Source organism: Colletotrichum navitas (genome assembly GCF_030913465.1).
Source record: "Colletotrichum navitas strain CBS 125086 chromosome Unknown LY79scaffold_9, whole genome shotgun sequence".
NCBI lineage: Eukaryota > Fungi > Ascomycota > Sordariomycetes > Glomerellales > Glomerellaceae > Colletotrichum > Colletotrichum navitas.
The window spans coordinates 179295-196910 of record NW_026850555.1 but is presented as its reverse complement, the minus strand read 5'-3'; the positions used below and the strand labels follow the sequence as shown (position 1 = coordinate 196910).

Genomic DNA, 17616 nt, shown 5'->3' with positions numbered 1-17616 from the left:
TGCGGTCACCAGTGTTCTCGGCGTCGATCGACCCCCGGCATGCGACAAGGTTCACCAGTGCAACATAGGGCCAAGTACCGTCGACTAGCACCAAGCCTAAGCCAAGCAGAAAGCTGAAAAACGAGGCGAGATGTGTGCTTATCAGCCTGTAGTCGGAGTGCGGGGATGTCCGGGTAAACTGAGTTCATGTCCACCCGTTTCTCCTTTCAGACTGTCGTAAGGGTCGGATATGAGTGGCACCAGGATGGCAGGCATTCTAGTCCGTGAGGTAAGGTGCTTGGTGTCAATTAGGCCGGCTATTGGACAAGATGTGGCCGGTTAAAGTAGCTGAAGTGGCGGCTACCACGGCGGCTGGTGCTTTGGAAGGCCATTTAGGTGCAGATTGAATGTTTCAGGAGTATTTGGCCATCGGCGTCGGCTCGGCCCTTCTTATGTTGTGTGAACAAAAGCGTATCCCTAAAAAGTATGGTCGACTGTGACGTCGCTGCAGGGTGCCTTTGTCCACGCAATGCAGTGTACCGCAGCGCTTCAAGGTGAGGAGCAAGTCCGGTTCCCCCGGGCAAAAGCGTATCTCAGACCGAGCTGGCGACCACGCAATTAAGGTGTCATGGCCTATCCATGCGTGCGCTGTACTGGGCCCAATTGTCTGAGAAGGGCCGGCGCAAGCTGGAGTCCGGTTGATGGACGGTCCGGGAAATATTCAAAGGGGTGGCAATTGGCGACAATAAGACCCATGAAAACCCGGCAAATGATAATGGGACACGACGAAACGAAACAAAACTGAGACGGAGACAAAGGAAAATCCACGTTGTTTATGGGAGGTGCACTTACGCATCGACAGCTTCGTTCAGCTTGTAGCCGGCATTCTTGAGATACTGGTCGTCAAGCATAGTCAGCATTGCGTCCTCTTCTTGCACGAGCCCATCCCGATTGTCATCTGCCGACTGTCCCCTCCTCAAGTAAGGTGCCGCTTCGGTGTCCAGTCACGCAAACAGCCCGACAGCACATTGCAGCGCTCCGTCGGGTAGCGAAGCATGACATGAAAGGTCCCGACGTTTCTCCGTCAGCCCAACGACATGGTCCACGTCTTGCAGAGTCGGAGAGTACGATCAGGAGAGCGACAGCAGGAGGATAAGCAATAACGAATGGGGGGAGGTGAGAGCAGAGGAGCGTAGGCGGAAGACAAGTGGGCAAGACCAGGCTGGGTATTTTTCTTTTTCAGTCCGACATACCCGTTGGGCGGTTCGATCGCTCGCGCCAGTGAGCTGGACGAATTGGGTCGTCATGGCCTTCTGTGATGTCGATGAAGGTGGCATTGCGACGGCAAATGTTCCACCTCGATCTGACCAGCGTATTGTTGCGACACAACGAGTCCTGGTGTCGGCGCCGAGGTGAGGGGAACCACTTGAGGTAATCGGTCGCTACCGAGGCTCGATGACGATGCGACGGGATGTGAAATCGGCGACGTAGGTAACTGAAGGGCCAAAACTGGTCGATAAGTCAGCCGTTGTAGATGCGTATGCGATTGATTCGAGGACGCGAGGTTCGGGTAGGTCGGAGGCGACGTTGTGTCTGCGAGTCGGTTGTCGTCAGGAAAGGTGAAGGGCGGTGATGTGATGTGCTGTGCTGTGCTGGTTAGAAGGGTTAGGCGCGGGGTGGAAAAGAGCTTTGGGCCGGGAGGGGGAGCAAGGCTGAATCAACGTTAGGATGGGATGGATGGTGGGGTAAACCGCGAAACAGCGACAGCGGGAGCGATCTAGGTATGGCGGGGCACCACCTTGTGGTTCTTTTGGCGGTAAGGCTCCCGGCGGTACTTGGTAGGTACGCAATAGGTGAAGTGAGGCGAGGTGAGAACAGGCAGCCATCGCCCCCGTTCTGTTATCTTCCAACGTTGACCCCGCCTTCCCTATTTGATCTCAATTCTTAGTAGAGACCTTCTTTTCTCACTTCCGAGTCACAAAGTACACTTCCTCAGGGTCACTCTGTAGTTAAGTCTTGCTATGGATAATCCATTTGGACCCATATAGTTTTCGTCCCAAATGCAATTTGTCTTGAAGAATCGTAGTGTATGCTCATGAGACCATGGGTGAGCTGAGACGATCAATCTCATCTGAACCAAGAGCCAGTGCCGTCATCTCTCTGAATTCTTGTGCAGGTACATTCCCCCCCCCCCCAAGCTAGGTACGTCTCACACAGATCAATCGTGTAGTAGTATACGTATCATTCTTGCTGTGTTGATAATTGACCAGCTGACAAGCCATCTACGAATCTATCTGGCAGTACATGACGCTATAGAAAGATACCGTATCCTAAATCCTAACGGGGCAGCCACACTGGCACTCAAAAGTTCGATTCAGTAATCTTTGTCCAAGTTTTCATTGTTTCAGTTCCACATATTCCCCGTTGAGCACGTTGAATAAATCGATGAATGGGACGTCGCGGAACAATCTCAATCCTCATGACTTACACGCACTCACTCACTCACTCACTCACTCAAGTACTCATAAGAGGTCTCGGTGCATGTGCATGGGCATCGTCAAGCACTGTATGACAGGCCCTCTCTAGTGATGCAACAGAGCACTCAAGCCCCTGAGGCCGGCCATACAGTGCGGGCGTTCTTAGCGCTGAATGTCACTGGCCAGCCCCACAACCCATTACGTCTACCAATGGCACCAGATGCGCTGAGCAACTGGTTTAATTGATTGGAGCAGGCAGCAGACGCGACTTTTTTTACTCGACGCGCCGCCGTCTCACGAACGTCCAAGTATCTTTCCAACTGTGATAGAACAGGTCCCAACATCTACCTTCAACACTGGCCTCTCACAGCTACCCGACACCGACATGCCATAGGATGGAGCCTCTACGCAGTCGGGACTCGAGCGAACCGCCAGTCGACCCTGCGCATCCTTTCAAGGGAGTCGTCGTGTGCTGCACTAGCATCCCGCCAGACCAACGAGTAAGTCGTGGTGCATACACCGTTTGCCCCTTCACCAATTTTTACCTTCGCCGTCAACCTTCGGGACCTCTAGGCATATTGAATGCTCTGACAGCCCCCGGTAGACCCAAATAGCAAAGAAGACGGAGGAACTCGGCGGCATCCACAAGTACGACCTAACCCCCGACGTAACACATCTTGTCGTAGGCGACTATGACACACCCAAGTACCGCCATGTTGCCAAAGAACGAAACGATATTAAGGTGATGGACGCCAAGTGGATCGATATAGTTGGGGAGCTGTGGATGAAGGATGCCGATATCGACTTTGCCGCTCTGGAACGAGAGTGGCAGCTGAAGCCACTCGAGACGTGCGGCCATGTCACTGATCTGGAGAACCCTACCGCAGCCAAGCGTGGGGCCCTGCTGCTTTGCATGACGGGTTTCGACGATCGTGGGTTACCTGCGGCACTCAGAGTCACAAGCGAGTCTAACACATCACAGCCGAGCAGCGCGCAAGCATCATTGACAAGATCACCGCCAACGGTGGCGCTTACACCGGCGACCTAACGAAACGAGTCTCCCATTTGCTAGTCCATAAACCCGAGGGAAAGAAATATAAGGCTGCTCGGGCGTGGAACATTCGCACCGTGTCGTTGGCATGGCTGGAGCAGAGCATCGAACGCGGCATGATCTTAGACGAGCAGTATTTCGACCCAGCCCTACCCCCCGAGGAGCAGGGCCAGGGCGCATGGAACAAAGCCAACCATCGGAGGGAATCCTTGGGGAAGAGATCGAGGTCGGGGGTCGTGGAGGGGGGCCAGCGGAAGCTGAGAAAAACGGCGAGCATGAAGCTCAGCAGCCAGAGAGACACGCTCTGGGGCGACATCCTCGGCAGCAAGCCCACCGGCGAGCCCTCCGCACCCGGGGACAGGGCCGACAGGATCGAGGTCCAGGATTCTGGCGTCCACGACCGCATATTGCATCCCGCCCCGGACGCGGGCATCTTTTCGGCGTGCTACTTCTTCATGGCCGGTTTCGAGTCGTGGAAATCAAAGATCCTAGCCGAGACGATCGGCTCTCTTGGCGGCCACGTATGTGCCACTTTCGAAGACGTCACCTCCAAGGGGTACGAGGCTAGCCCGAGCCGCAGGTTCCTTATCGTACCGCAAGAGTCGCAGCCGTCGACACACTTCCAGCTCCCTCCTGCGCACGCCGACAAGATCCAGATAGTGACCGAGTTCTTTGTCGAGCGATGTTTGCACAGCAAAACCCTGTGCGACCCAGATAGCCACGTATTGGGCCGGCCCTTCCCCGTGTTCCCCATCCGCGGCTTTGAAGGCCTCTCCATCTGCACGGCAGGCTTCTCCGGCATCGATCTTCTCCACGTGGAGAAGGCCGTGAGGCAGATTGGTGCCAAGTTCGCGGCGAGACTCAACGACGCCACCTCGGTACTGGTGTGCAGGGCGCTGGCGGATACGAGGAAGGAGAAGCTCAAGTTCGCGTTCGACAACAGCATCCCCATCGTCCACTCGGAGTGGCTGTGGGAGTGTATAGCGACGGGCTACAACGTACCGGTGCAGACGCACATGTTTCCTACGCTGAACCAGGCGGCTGATCTCCAACCCAAGCCGAGGGTCTCGGAGTCCCGGAACGAAATCAAGCAGGCCTTTCAGAGGACTCTGTCCGAGCCCGTCCCTCATATTCCAAAGAGGGCAGCAGCCAGACACTCGACCATCGCTGGGGGCATCGACACAACGGCCTTCAAAGACGACAACGACGGCCAGAGGGCCGTGCCAGCTATAATCAAGAATCCAGTCGCGCCTTTGGTAGAGCCAGACAGAGAATTCACCAAGGTGGACTCGGCCACATCTCTGCAATTTCAAACCGCCAAAACACACCAGATGGACAGCTTCGGCGCGGGGACGGTGGCGCCGCCACTGTCGAACGCGACTTCAAACGCGCTGAACAGGTCATCCACGAGCGAGTCGACAGCGAAACCCGCAAGGACGCTGGTCAGGACCACGAGCGTTGCCGACAGCATGGAGCCGACGCCTATCCCCATCGATGAGGAGCCGGCCCCCGTCCAAGACCGGAGCGAACCGGCGCCGGCCGCCAACGAAATCCAAACTGGGACAAGACCGGTTGATGACGAAGAGACGGAGCTGAAGCGTCAGAGGGACGCGCAAAAGGCGGCCGAGAAGGAGGCCTTGACGTCGAAGTTGGCGTCCCTCATCGACTCGAAGCGCAGCGTCGAAAGCATGCCCGAGGAAGAGAGCTCGGGCCAGCAGCAGCCGAGACGCCCTCGCAAGCGTCCGTTCGGGCGGGCCATCAGCAACGCGTCGGCGGCCTCAAGCGGGAGCGCCGAGTCTCGAATGGACTCAATGGGCCGCACGGCGGACGAGTACCAGCCGCAACAGGACGCCGGGCAGCAGCAGCCGCCACCATCGACGCAGATCCAGTACCAGGACCCGGGGGCCCAGCAACACCGGGACAAGATCATGAGCAAGATGCGTGGCGGAGACGGCAATCCCTCCGCCGTCGGTCAGGGGGCGGCGGCAGCGACCAAAAAGAAGATCACGACGATTGGTGGTTTCGACTTTAGTGACGAGGGGAGGCCGAATACCAGGCAGCTCCGGCGCAAGTAGACAAGAGGAGGATGCTTGGGACCCCCAGGAGGGAGGGGGGGAATCCTCCCCCCCAGCTCGGCGGCCCCGTAATTTGGGCAATTGTATATAAAACAACAGGCTACTCTTTTTTGGTTCGGGAGGGGTGGAGCGTTTGTTGCCAGGATCAATTCACCCAAGGCGTTGAAAGAAAGCAAGGGAAGAAAGGGGTGGGCACGCACGGCACGCACGCGTTTTTAGCATCGCATAGCATTGACGAGACATGGATGATTGACGCCAGATTGATGAGGATATAGTTTCTGATTCGAATGTGGCAAATGATAGAAAAGCATCAATCTGGGTATCTTCCATTCCGCATACGTACATACATTTACATCTACGTCTCGGTCCCTTTGGTCCTCCGTCTCTTACAGCGAGCTCTGCGGCCAGGTTGGTCCAACCGCTTGGTACAGGTACATTGACGCTTTCTTAGCAGTACAAAGGAAAAAGTGACGGAAAAAAATAGTGTGTACATGTGGCCTGTTTCTGCGAGTTTGATCGAGTCTTTTCCTCCCAAAAAAAATGAGTCTTTGTTTGAATGTCCTGTATTCCGAAAAACAAAAACCTCTTGCAAAGCGAAACCGTGCCTCGGGCGCAGCCCTGGCGACACAAAAACTCATTCGTGCTAGTGGAAACAACAAGTTGATACAGGAGGGACTTCCGTCCGAACATACGGAGTCATCGTACAAGTTTGAGGTGAGCAGAAAGCCGGGGACTGCTCAAGAAGGTCGGTCGTGAGAGCAGTGGTGGCCTACAACGCTGACGCCGCCTCGGTGAGAACGCTGAGCAGACTCGCCGCGGCGCCGCCGATGCCCACGGCGCCCAGCGTCTCGCCCCAGACCTTCTTCTTGTCACGCCTCTCGCGATCCGAGCGCTCGCGGTGGTGCCGGCCGGGGTAGTGGTCGCGGTCCCGGTCCCGGTGTCTGTCCCTGTATCCGTCACGATCACGGTCACGATCACGATCCCGCTCGCGCTCGCGGTCTCTGTAGTTCCCGTCGCGGTCCCTGCTATCGTAGTCCCTGTGCTCTCGGCGGGAGGGACGCCTCTTCCTCTCACGGTCGTCACGATGGGACCGCGGCGAGGATGAGGCGTGCGGGTCGAGCTCGTGCGGCTCCGGGTGGAAGCGTACGTGGTTCTCGTTCTTGTTCTTGAGAATCGGCTTCGGCTGAACAGTGGCGGCGGGAGAAGTACCCTTTTCCCGGTCCGAGAGGGGCGGCACGATGTAATACGTCTTGCGGCCTTTCTGGTTGTCGTCAGGATGGCTTGTGTCCGAGGAGTTGTCGGACGAATCCCAGAGGTGCTCGTCAGAGGAGGTCTGGGATTCGCCGCGGCGGCGTGGAGGGGAGGAGCGGCTCGTCGGTGCAGCACCTCCAGGGCCACCGTTACGACTTCGCGATGAACGTGCGGCACGGGCCTCGGCGGACAGGCGGGCGTACTTTGTGATCTCTTCCCGGGTGAGGACGCCGAGGACAGCAACGTAGTCGGGGCGGGCCTCGTAGCGGACGCCAGCGCGCTCGAGGATCTCAGGGGAGACGAGAGCACGGCGAATACGGGTCCACTTCGCATCCATGGGAATGTCCAGGCCATAGCGATCCGGTGCGATACGGGTCTGAGATGACCGTGGGGAGGCGCCGTAGGCTGAGGGAGGCAGGCCGCCGTTGCCGACGTGAGATGGGATGGGAGGTACGAAGCGTGGCGAGACGCCGAGGTTGTTGGGGGTGGATGAAAAGTCCGCGGCAGCGCGGGCGGCTGCTACGTCTGGTGGGAGATACCGCGAGGCAGGCGAGTTGGAGGACGGGGAGGTGCTATAGTGTTGGGCGGCAGTGAGGCGGAGGTTATCCATACCGCTGTTGAGCGTGTCCATAGCCATGAGGTCGCGGGTCGAGATGAGGGCAAGCGAGTCGTTGTGCTCATCCTCGATCCCGTTTTCCCTCTCGTACGTGGATAGGGTGCTGAACTCGTTTGGCATGGCGGGCGCGGATCGCGGGTCTGCCGCCATGCGGCGGTCACCTCGCACTGCTGGGGCATACCGGTCGCTGTAAGTGCCATAGGTCTCTCCTGGGCCGCCAACGTCTCGGTCTTGGAAGGAGGACGGCGTCCCGGCCATGACTGGATGAGAGTGAACGCGCTCCTGTGCGAGGAGGCCGCGGACGGAGGGCGGTGCTGTGGCATCATTGCCGGTTGATTCTTCCAGCTCGCGGATGTAAGCACGCAAAACCTCCTGTGTGGGTGTGTTAGTTGGGGATCTTTCTGATTGGGCATGTGCTCATGGAAGCGTACCTTGTTCTTCCGCAAAACATCCTTGGAGAAACCCTCCTTTTCCAACTCGGTGCGGAACTGCTGCCATAGATCTTCGTCGTCCTCGCCGATGCCACTGTCTCTTCTTGCGAACAGCCTCGCAGCGATGGCGTCCACCTTGTCCTTGATGTTGTCAAGGTTCCCGCCCTGCTCATCCACGACACGCTGCGCCTTGCTGGGATTGTGTAGCTGGACAGTATCGAGGAACATGTCGATATTTGTCTTCTGGTCGGCGAGCTTGGAGCGGATCATGGCGACCATATCGCGCTCGCGCTCCTCGAGACGAGGGGCTTCGCCATACTTTTCCAGGATGGTCTCGAGCTGCTTTAGGGCGAAGTCGCAGTCCTCGATGAGGGGCGCGAGCTGACGGGCATAAACAGACGAGGCATCCGAGTTGAGGAGCGAGTCTGGGTCCTCAGCCTCGACCTTTAGGTGCTTGAGAACGGTGTGCAGGCGGCGGACGGCGGTCGCGACGTCTGCGAAGTCGGGTCCGGACGTCTTGGCGCGGCGGTAGAGAGCACGCGCGAAGGCGTCGACGGCGCTGAGGTTGGGGGCTGGGGTGCCGTTGCTCATCACGGCGGAGCGATGAGGTTGTTGGTGGTTGTGGTCAGTATTACCGGTTTGTTCTGCTCGATCGACGAGCAGATGTCTGGCGTTTGGTGAATTTGTAATGTGGTTGGTATGTTGGTGGTGGTGATGTTAGTGGTGGTGATGTTGGTGGTGGTACCGGTAGTAAGGGTGTCAGCGAGACAGAGAGGAAGAGATATAGAGAGAAAGAGTGAGAGACGCGAGAAGATTTTGGCTTGCAGAAGCTACGTGCTCGTAGGGCGGCGGCAGATGTAGTTGTAGTAGAAGGCCGCGTCGGGTTGGGATCGACGGCAGTACGCAATAGAGAGAGCGGGTTAAGGCCAGGGAAAGGTGATGACAGTCAGGAATCGCAATAAAGATGTAGCATCAGAAGAAAAGATGTTTGCGAGGGGCCTGTGGATCAGGGTTGTGAGGCAGCGAGAACGTAGGTGACGGGGGATGAGGGTTGAAAAAGGAAAGGCTGGTCCGCAGGGTGGGAGAATGTGAGGAGAATATCGGTAGTGTAGAGAAGATCACGGGGCGAGGGTTATTTGCAGACGTGTGAGACATGAGGTCCGAGAATAACTTCAGGTTCGGTGAGGGTAGATCAGAGCAAACAAGTGCAGGAGATCCAAGTGTCGGTAGCCAAGGAGGTAAAGTGAAGTAGTGAGGTATACTTGTAAAGTAGAGCAAGTGCACAATATTACTGAGAGGGGGGCGACACGAGTAAATCGTAAACGAGGACCAAAGGACCTTGTCTACCGCACGAAAATACCATGTCTATCTACAAGCGCGACGAGCCAGGCCGGGCAAACAGCGACAACAGCCCGAAGAAGGGTGGGTGTGGTGGCCCAGAACGGGGACCTGAATGGCGATATTGTTGTCATGGAATGCAGAACCGGGTGGCTGACGGTGACTTCAATTGTCACTTTTTTTTTTTTGCTTTTTTGCAGGGAGGGGAGCGAGAGCGCAAGAGAGACAGAGAGAGGAAATGGACCAGGGGGGGTGGTCAGGTTGTACCTCACCCGGTGTACAGATACTCTACTTGAGTCCGTCACTTAGGACGCGGCAGCAAATCATGTGGATGCAACCCGAGGATGACTCCAACTCGGCCCCGCGCCGCTTGGAGAAACGGACAACCCTCGACTCCAGATACCGGTACCTGCCTACATGCTCACCTACCTAGGTAGGTAAGTAGCTTGGTATCATGTACCGCAGTACCTCACGTGGAGAAGAGAAGGAACGAGGAACAAGAGGAGAGACAGAGGGACTTGTCTCGTCACTCACCAACGTCAGTAGATGCCTTGGACACCCCTGGATGGATTTGGGTGTTTCCGTTGCAAGCAGGGGATCTGCGCCACGTCCAATCCGTTTTTTGCATTGGTACACGATGGCGTGAAGGAAGGGGGCCGAGTCTTGGGGAGGGCAGGTAGATGGGTAGCCGAGATGTCAAAGGCAACGTCAAGTGGGAGAGAGGCTTGAGGTAGAAGACACATGGCAGAGGACAGAGACATTCAGCCCGCTGCCATTTTACAAACGGCGATCAAAGAGGCACGTACACCAGGCGAGAGTCCACGGGCAGTGCAGTACACTACCTGCAAGACTTGCTTGCTTGGCCTTTGCATGCTGGCTCCAACTGGTCCTCCTCTTCCTGGGTGAAGGGGGGTTGGTGACTGCGAAGGGGGGCGCTTGTGATGTAAACCACAAACATCGTAGTACAGTTACAGGTAACTTGGTGGTGGTGGTGGTGGTGGTGGTGGTGGTGGGATGTGGGAGCTTTGTGAGATGCGTGCGAGACATGACATGGCAAAGGCTCTTGGAGACTTTCCCAGCTTCCTGCTTCCTGCTTCCTGCTTCCTGCAGCTACTACTAGTGACGTATTAGCTGTTAGTGACGTTCCATGAAATCATACTGTCTGGGGGGATCAGCGACTTGGATCGTCACTTGCCTCCTCCCGAACGGGCTTAGTTCCGCGGCCGGGCTAAGGACCCTTTCCTCCTTGTCCCCCTCCCTCCCCCTTCCCCTTCGGGTCGGTCTTGCATTTCACTCTTTGCCTCTCGTACCTTCGTGCCGTCGGTTGTACCTTTTCTGTCCGTGTCCGCTGGAGTAGTACATGGGAAGGTGCGAGAACCACAGGGAAAGGGCGTCCACTGGCACAAGACCCGATCTGGTAAAGGTACTTCGTCCTTTCCGTAATCTGAAATAAGTGCATTACATAAGATGGCGTGGCATCGGTTGTAATAGTGTACTTAGTTTGGCGTTACCGCACGTCATGTCAATGACGAAGCGCCCTCGAGCTTCAATGAAGATGATACTCGTTCACGCCCGTTTCTCCACGCCCAAGCTCCATCAGCTGCCGCAAATAGCTGTCGTGGGTGCTATGTTTCGTCGACTTGATTGAGTGGGGAGTGTTTTGAATGCAATCAATCCCTCTTCCAACCCCCGAAATAGCTTACAGCGTCTCAAGCAGATGATTTTGTTTCCCCATAGGGCTGGTTACCAATATCGACCTTCACCACGACCTTCATCACGGTCGTCATGCTAACGCCAGGGGAGCCCGGTGGCGGGGGGGGAGTACTGTACGTACGGACCACAAAGCTACCACCTTGTGGTCCGTGTTCAATCTCTTGCATCTTCACCATTGCTCTGGGGACTCCCTGACGGCTGACTAGGGCAGGGGTTCCATCCCTTGACGTCTGCGCCACCCGCCTGGATCAATCGAGTGCGAGAGAGGGGCGGGCCGCCACGAACTACGCACCGTTGACTCCTATTCTACAAGGCTCTTATCTTAGGAAGAGAGAATCCCTTGCAAACCCTCGGCAATGAATGCCGCCGCCCGGAAACCAGCCGCGGTCAGCAAACATAGATACCGCAGAGTGCCAAGGCAGAAACGCACAAAGAACCTGTGGGGGGGGGGGAACGATCCCTCGCAGTGGAAGGAGGGAAAGGGACGCAACGCCAGCGACAGCGACGCCCATCACGAACTTAGCATGACAACCTGTAGCAAGGCAGACCGAGGCACACGGAAGCGCTGCAACGAGATACCGAGGGCCGTTAGTTCCTCGCTCTCTTCACTCTCGGCGGTCCCCGGTGAGGGAAGTCACAAGAAAAACGAGGTCCTTCGACGTCCCGGGCCTCGTAACCCCTGGCTCATACTCATGTTCGTTCGTGTCTTGCATACCCGTGGGGAAAAGGGGGTCCAGTGGGCTTGGACATGCTGTTCTCAACCTTGCCGTGCTGCGCAGAATACGGAACAGAACCTGCAGCACTTGCAGCACTTGCAGCGTTGTAACCGATTGGAATACGGGGAGGGGGCAAAAGAAGGGCCCCTTTACCTTTCGCCTTTGGGTTCCGGCTTGCATATCAGTTCGCTTGGCCTCCTCGGTGGAACCAAACGGCCGAGAAGCGCGCTAACACGGCCTTCTAGAAGCCCGACTAGGTAGCTAGCACGTTCGATCCGTCCGAGGGTCTGGGAATCGTATTCCATTGAGACAGGAACGGGCAAGCACCCGTCGCCTCCGAACAGAAGAAAAACCCAGACGTTTCGAAGGTGCTACTTTTCCAATATGAAAAAATCGAAATGGCAAAAGAGGCTCGGTGCTCGAAACGGCGCAACGATGACTGCGCACAGTTAATGCTGCCGGGTAGGGAGGGGTAATATCCTCGTGGTCAACGGAGCTGAGCTGAATTGCCCTTGTCGGGCAGTCCAGTCGTATCATGCAAAACCCCATGCCGAGGAAAGTGCACTTTTTGCTGCATCTCTCTCTCTCTCTATCTACACCTCTTTCCATTCTCATCTCCACGACTGTCGTTCTCCGGATGATCTGATTTGTCTCCTGTAGCCTGTAGCGCATGACCGAGCTTTTGCGCAACCTTGTTTCTTTCATGTTCCTCCCACGCATGCGTCGCCCCGCGAACCTCGCTTATCGCCCTACCTGTCCGTCTTACACAGGGCTCGTCAACTCGTCGTGAGCTGTCACTGCTGACCTGATTCCCCGATGCCCTTTCCTGCAGCGTACCACTCCCTCTACTTGACCGAATGCAAAAGGGGGAAAAACGACCGGCAGTCATGCAGTAGTGTTGCAGCAGGCTGCCCGACAAGCCACAATCAAGCGCAGAATCGTATTCGCTGGATAGGTTACGAACCTCGCAGCCCGTCCACAGCTGTACAGCGCTAACGTCTGTCGAGAGGCCATCGCCATCCGCCATCGTCAGCGCCAATCAGAGGTCTTCGTCAGAGGAGCATCCTCGAGCTTTTCCCACACCGTCGGCAGTCGCAAAGCCCCTCTGAATGTGCAAAGCCACCGCCCTACCATCCCCGCGTGGTTTGATTGGGAGCGTGGAAAATCGATAGTCTCTCCTTCTCCGTCTCTCTTCACCTTTCGACTCCTCTTCTTCAATTTCTCCATGTGTTGTCGTACGATGCGTTGACTGGCTTGTGAGACCAAGTGAGGCTGTCAGATTCTCCTCGGCATCTCAACTTCACCACCCATCAGGCAGCAGCCCCACCCCAGTGACCTAGACTTTGGACGGATGCTCCGGTATCTAGTGCATATCCTCGACGTCTCTCGAAACCTGAGATGGAGAGAGAGAAAGAGAAAGCTAGGGCCTTTCTGCGTGGTCTTGTCAGGATTGTCGCCCTTTGACCATCTCTGCCACATGCCCGTCTCCAGGCCGAGGATTGGCGCGGAGGGGGGGGGGGGGGGGGTGCTTGCCGCAGAGGCTCAACGCTTGTTTGATTATTCAGAAATTCCCGCTCTTTCCTTGGGCGGACGCTCCAAAGGAAAGCCAATTGTTTCGCCGGGTCTGAGCTTCAGTACAACGCAGCTTGGTTCGGCAGATTCTTGTCAAGCTCAGGCCCCTGACAGAGACGAAGGTGATCGTTTGGGAGACCGACCGCTTTGCTTCGCTCGGCGTACTTACATACATACATGGCGAACTGCAGCAGAGTTTTGGATGCCATCCGTGTCACACCGACGTCAAAGTTCAAAGGGTTCCTGATTCGTCCAGTGTTCAGGCTACGGCCTCGACATTCTCATATGTCAGCTGCGCTAGAACTTGGTCGATTGTTTCTTTGGTCAGATCAATGCAAACTCTATTATGCTAGTTTAGCCCTTGGGTGACTCCCCCCCTTCGGCTAGCCAAGCCAGCTTTTCGTTTCTTTTCTCTTCTCTTATGGTTTTGAACGGCTTCACCGGACTGTAACCAGCGACGCATCGCGGCGGAGAGAGAGGGTGAGAGAAATGCACGCGTCGGTATCCGTTCACTTGGTATCTTTTCAGGGCTGCTGACCCGTATCTCCTGACCCCTAGTTCCTGTCCAGACTTTTTTCGCTTTCCACCGCGGTTCACTGCTACCACCACCGGGCACGTTTCCACTGCCCGGGTCAACTAGCCCGTGCAGAGCCTTTTCCTCCTTTTGCTTTTTCGTCGTGTGTTCCGCCATAACTCCAAAAGCCGGTTAATCTCGCACATGTGGACAACAATGGTGTGTCTGTGTCCTTGACACAACCCTCCACCCCTCCCCCCCGTCCGACATGCGGCTCAAATGGAAATCCTCTCCAGAGAGTATGCCTTGACCTTCTGACTCAGCAGGTGTCCCTTTTCACGGGAGCTCCTCTCGAGCACCTCACCGCCCGAGACGATCTTGACGTTGGACACGCTTTGCTTGGACACGAGTCCCAAAGGCAGGTGAGGCGAGCTCTCAACGTCAAGCGACACCGGCTTAGCGAGGGCCTGAGCACGCCCAGAAGGCGCCGTCTTAACCCCGGCCTTGACTGCTCTGCCGTATTGGACCGCCTCGCCGACGATGCCGTCCAGGTAGACGGCCTCGTTCAGGCCCTCCAGGGCTGCGCTGACTTCGAGCTTCAATGCCGTGATGAAATCAGTCGCATCCGCGCGGTCTCCAAGGGATGTGCCATTTGTAAGCCACCCACTGGGGCCTACAGAATCAATGCATCGGGAGAGGAGTTCCGCGATGAGCGAGATGGCGCTATCGGGCGGCGCTCTTGCGGCCTCGTCCTTGTCAAAGTTTGTCGAGTCCACGTATCTTGATGTCCAGGCACTGCCGATGAGCTGGACACGTAGCAAGTGAATGAGTGACAAGACCTCTGTCGGGTTGAACGTTTCGCGAAGAGCCCGTACCGTGGCGACCGAAGAGTAGTTTGAGAGCTTCTCAAAGGCCGTCGTTAGGGTCCGTGCGCGGAGGTTCGTGTCGTCGCCCAAATGATACTCGGCCATCTCGAGCTCCTTCTCAAGATGGTCAATCTCCATCGCCACGTACTCTTCCTCCTTCGTCTCCGTCGGTGCGGGGAGCAAGAGTCTGGATTGCTGGTCGAGGCTGCGCATGATGATGCGGATGACGAGGAGGAGTTCCTTCTCGCCAAGCTTGGTGGCAGAGACGTAGTTCAATAGCAGCTCCATGGCCGGGTCCATGTCGACGAGTCGCTGGACAAGCTTGTCGATGATCGTTTCCTTGGATGCCGCCTCGACCAGCTCGCTCCTGAAGGCGGCAGACATGTTGGCGTTGGTGAGATGACCGGCGGCGATGAGGTAGATCATGACGTTGCTCGCGGGGAGCATGCAGCGAAGGAGACCACCTTCCTCGGCCTGGGTATCCATCGAGAACACCCTGCTGATGGCGTACAGCACCCACCGGCGGTCCACTGCGGGATACTTGTCTGAGCTATCCAGCCACTTCCAGTCGGGCGTCTGGACACCAGTGACCTCCGCGTCTTGGTCGATGGCGACTCCGAACCGCTGTGCCAAGAGGCCCTCGAAGGCCTTCCAGTCTTGTGCCAGGAGATATCCGTCCGCCTTCTCCACGTCTGCCAACGACTCCTTGACGTATTCGTCCGAGAGGGTTCCGGGGAGGTAGTTCTCGAACGTCGAATCCCCCGTCTTGGGCAAGCTCGCCGGCACGCGGTCTGATCTTGGCAGGCCTCGTCCTATGGAGTCGATGAGAAGGCCCTCCTTGCTGTGGGACTTGGGACGCTCAATCTGGATGGAAACCAGGGTGCTGCCAACGACAGCAACTGCCATGTCCAACTTGGATAGGAAGGTGATCAGCGTCGGCTTCTGCTGCTCGGTGCTTTCGGGAAGCTGAATCGCCGTCGAAGCCTGGACCGAGTGGAAGGTAGGGTTCACCATGCTAGCAGAGTTCTGGGACAAGCAGAGGACTGAGTGCTCTGACAGCTGGAGGAACGAGGTAAGCTCGGGCAGAGGCAAGCGACCCTGCAACTTGGGTACGGCACTCGTAAGGTCGTAGGTTCGGAGGACAGCGCCGGACAGCTGGAGGAGCTTCCCAGACTGGATGTGAAGCTGGTAAGTAGCCAGCTCAGCTGCAACGTCGTCCTGAGAAGGCAGGGGCGTCACGTGTAGCTGGACCAATGGTTGTGAAGTGACAGTAGGCAGGACGCCGAGAATGATGAGGAACCTCGATATCGTATCTTCGCTGTCGGCGCGGACAATGATGGCGAGCACATCCGGGTTGAAGGTCTTGGGGTCGATCTGTCGCCCGAAAGAGCCAAAAGCGTCTTGTCTGCCCTGGAACAGCCCATTCAGGACCTCTGACGCCGCAGCGTGCAAAGAAAATTCGACCTCATACCCGGAAACGGTCGAGGGAAGCAGGTCCTTGCACAGGCTGTAGGAAGCTGCGCTCCACTTCTGCTCCAAAGCCTCGCCGTCCAAACACAGAACCTGCCCGTCCTTACAGAGACCAAGCACGTCGCCCCTCTCGGACTGCGGTGCGTCGCTCACAACGGTGGTGTCGATAGCGGACGATGTGAAGAGGTAGGTGATCGGGTGCTTGTGACGCACTCGCTGAGATGTGCTGGTAGAGTTTGTCTTGCCAGTCACGTCGATAGCATCTCGGCAGAGGGTGATCTTTGCGCCTGTCGAGTCTTGCGTTGAGAGGTAGGTGTAGTTGTTGCGACCGCTCGCGCCGGCTCCCTGGTATCGAATCGAATACGGCGCGCAGGTGAAGGACTCTTGGGGTGGGATCGGGTAGGATGTTCGCAAACCAGAGGAAGGGACCTAGAAATATTAACAAAATGCTGTGATGATGCCGCTAGACCCGAGTACTAACATGATAAATGTTTGCTGCTTCCCCGTCAACACCGACAACAACCTCCAGCCTCTTCCTCTTCTTGGATCCGGGCTTTTGTGCGTAGACCTCTCCGATATGGTACTGGCCCTTTGTGTGGTCGAGAGGACGCGGCAGGGAAGCCAAAACATCTGGTCGGTGGATGCGGAAAGTGGGAGCCATTTTGGATTGTCGAAAGGCTTCGGTCTAGGGAAGCGATTCGTCTGGAATATCAGCAGTGCCTGGCTCTGGGTGCAACTGCAATGGCTCTGGTCAAGCTCAAGGACCCGGCAGTGTAAGTGATGGCTTCGATCTCGAGAAAAAAAAAAGTTAGGAAGGCCATGCGCCGTAGTGGGGTGCAACCACAAAAGCAGGATAGCGTCGCACTGTAGAGGCTAGCGGGAATTTGGCGCTAGCCGACAGTGCGCCTGGCTCATGTCGTCGGATTAAGTCACCAACCGATAACCCGATATCGATAAGATGTAGAAATGGATCGATCGGCGATAAGTGAGCAATAACCGATGTGGCTGGCTACCTGGGCATCGGAGGTGTGTGGCAGACACCTGAATGCGGGTAAGTTGTGTGGCTGGTGCATCTTGTCAGTCAACGGATACGTACCTGGAGTCTACACTAAAAAGTGTGGTTAATGGAAGTCGCGGTACGCGCTGCTGTCCCCAGCGACTGGGACGCGGTTTAGAACGCGACGGGGGTGGGTGATTCTTGCAATACCTCGACAGCCCACCCACCACGACAACTCCTCCTTGATTTACCTTACTCTATGTCATAACTTTGAGTTGGAAAAGGCTTGTCCATGCCAGTGTCTTTTTTTTCTTTTTTCTTCAGTGTTGGCTCTGGGGGAATTGCAATTGCTCCTATAACATATTACTCTATACACTTCGCAAACGTCTGTCCGGTCGCATGCTCTCTGACGTATTCTGACGGTGCGACGGCTCCAGCGTAAGTACCAATGTCCAGCACCTCACAACCACACCTGCCTATCTCTTTCTCTCGCTCTTTTTCTCGACGTGTACTAAGGGATTCTTCGAGCCACAGCATCCCCTGATCTCAT

The 17616-nt window shown here is 56.4% G+C and overlaps 5 protein-coding genes across 5 annotated transcripts; 2 read left to right on the top strand and 3 right to left on the bottom strand.

The window, feature by feature from the left end:
• Positions 1 to 2851: 2851 nt before the first annotated feature.
• LY79DRAFT_697206 (BRCA1 C terminus domain-containing protein) lies at positions 2852 to 5657 on the top strand (the record flags this gene model as incomplete). Its single annotated transcript, XM_060564845.1, has 3 exons — positions 2852 to 2956; positions 3061 to 3388; positions 3439 to 5657. The coding sequence occupies 3 exons, from the start codon at positions 2852 to 2854 to the stop codon at positions 5580 to 5582; spliced, it is 2577 nt and encodes an 858-aa protein (XP_060417904.1). The 3' UTR covers positions 5583 to 5657.
• Positions 5658 to 6344: 687 nt separating this feature from the next.
• On the bottom strand, positions 6345 to 8856 carry LY79DRAFT_404832 (uncharacterized protein). The gene is made up of 2 exons (XM_060553049.1): positions 7881 to 8856; positions 6345 to 7821 (listed from the first exon to the last, which is right to left on the bottom strand). Exons 1-2 carry the CDS (start codon positions 8469 to 8471, stop codon positions 6352 to 6354), a joined length of 2061 nt encoding a protein of 686 aa, XP_060417903.1. The 5' UTR covers positions 8472 to 8856; the 3' UTR covers positions 6345 to 6351.
• Positions 8857 to 9628: 772 nt separating this feature from the next.
• Positions 9629 to 10174, bottom strand: LY79DRAFT_542133 (uncharacterized protein). Its single transcript, XM_060556977.1, has 2 exons — positions 9853 to 10174; positions 9629 to 9817 (listed from the first exon to the last, which is right to left on the bottom strand). The coding sequence occupies exons 1-2, from the start codon at positions 9977 to 9979 to the stop codon at positions 9648 to 9650; spliced, it is 297 nt and encodes a 98-aa protein (XP_060417902.1). The 5' UTR covers positions 9980 to 10174; the 3' UTR covers positions 9629 to 9647.
• Positions 10175 to 12793: 2619 nt separating this feature from the next.
• Positions 12794 to 13696, top strand: LY79DRAFT_404811 (uncharacterized protein). Its single transcript, XM_060553048.1, has one exon. The coding sequence runs from the start codon at positions 12999 to 13001 to the stop codon at positions 13464 to 13466; it is 468 nt and encodes a 155-aa protein (XP_060417901.1). The 5' UTR covers positions 12794 to 12998; the 3' UTR covers positions 13467 to 13696.
• Positions 13697 to 14008: 312 nt separating this feature from the next.
• On the bottom strand, positions 14009 to 16730 carry LY79DRAFT_508089 (uncharacterized protein; the record flags this gene model as incomplete). Its single annotated transcript, XM_060553894.1, has 2 exons — positions 14009 to 16498; positions 16551 to 16730. 2 exons carry the CDS (start codon positions 16728 to 16730, stop codon positions 14009 to 14011), a joined length of 2670 nt encoding a protein of 889 aa, XP_060417900.1.
• Positions 16731 to 17616: the final 886 nt, after the last annotated feature.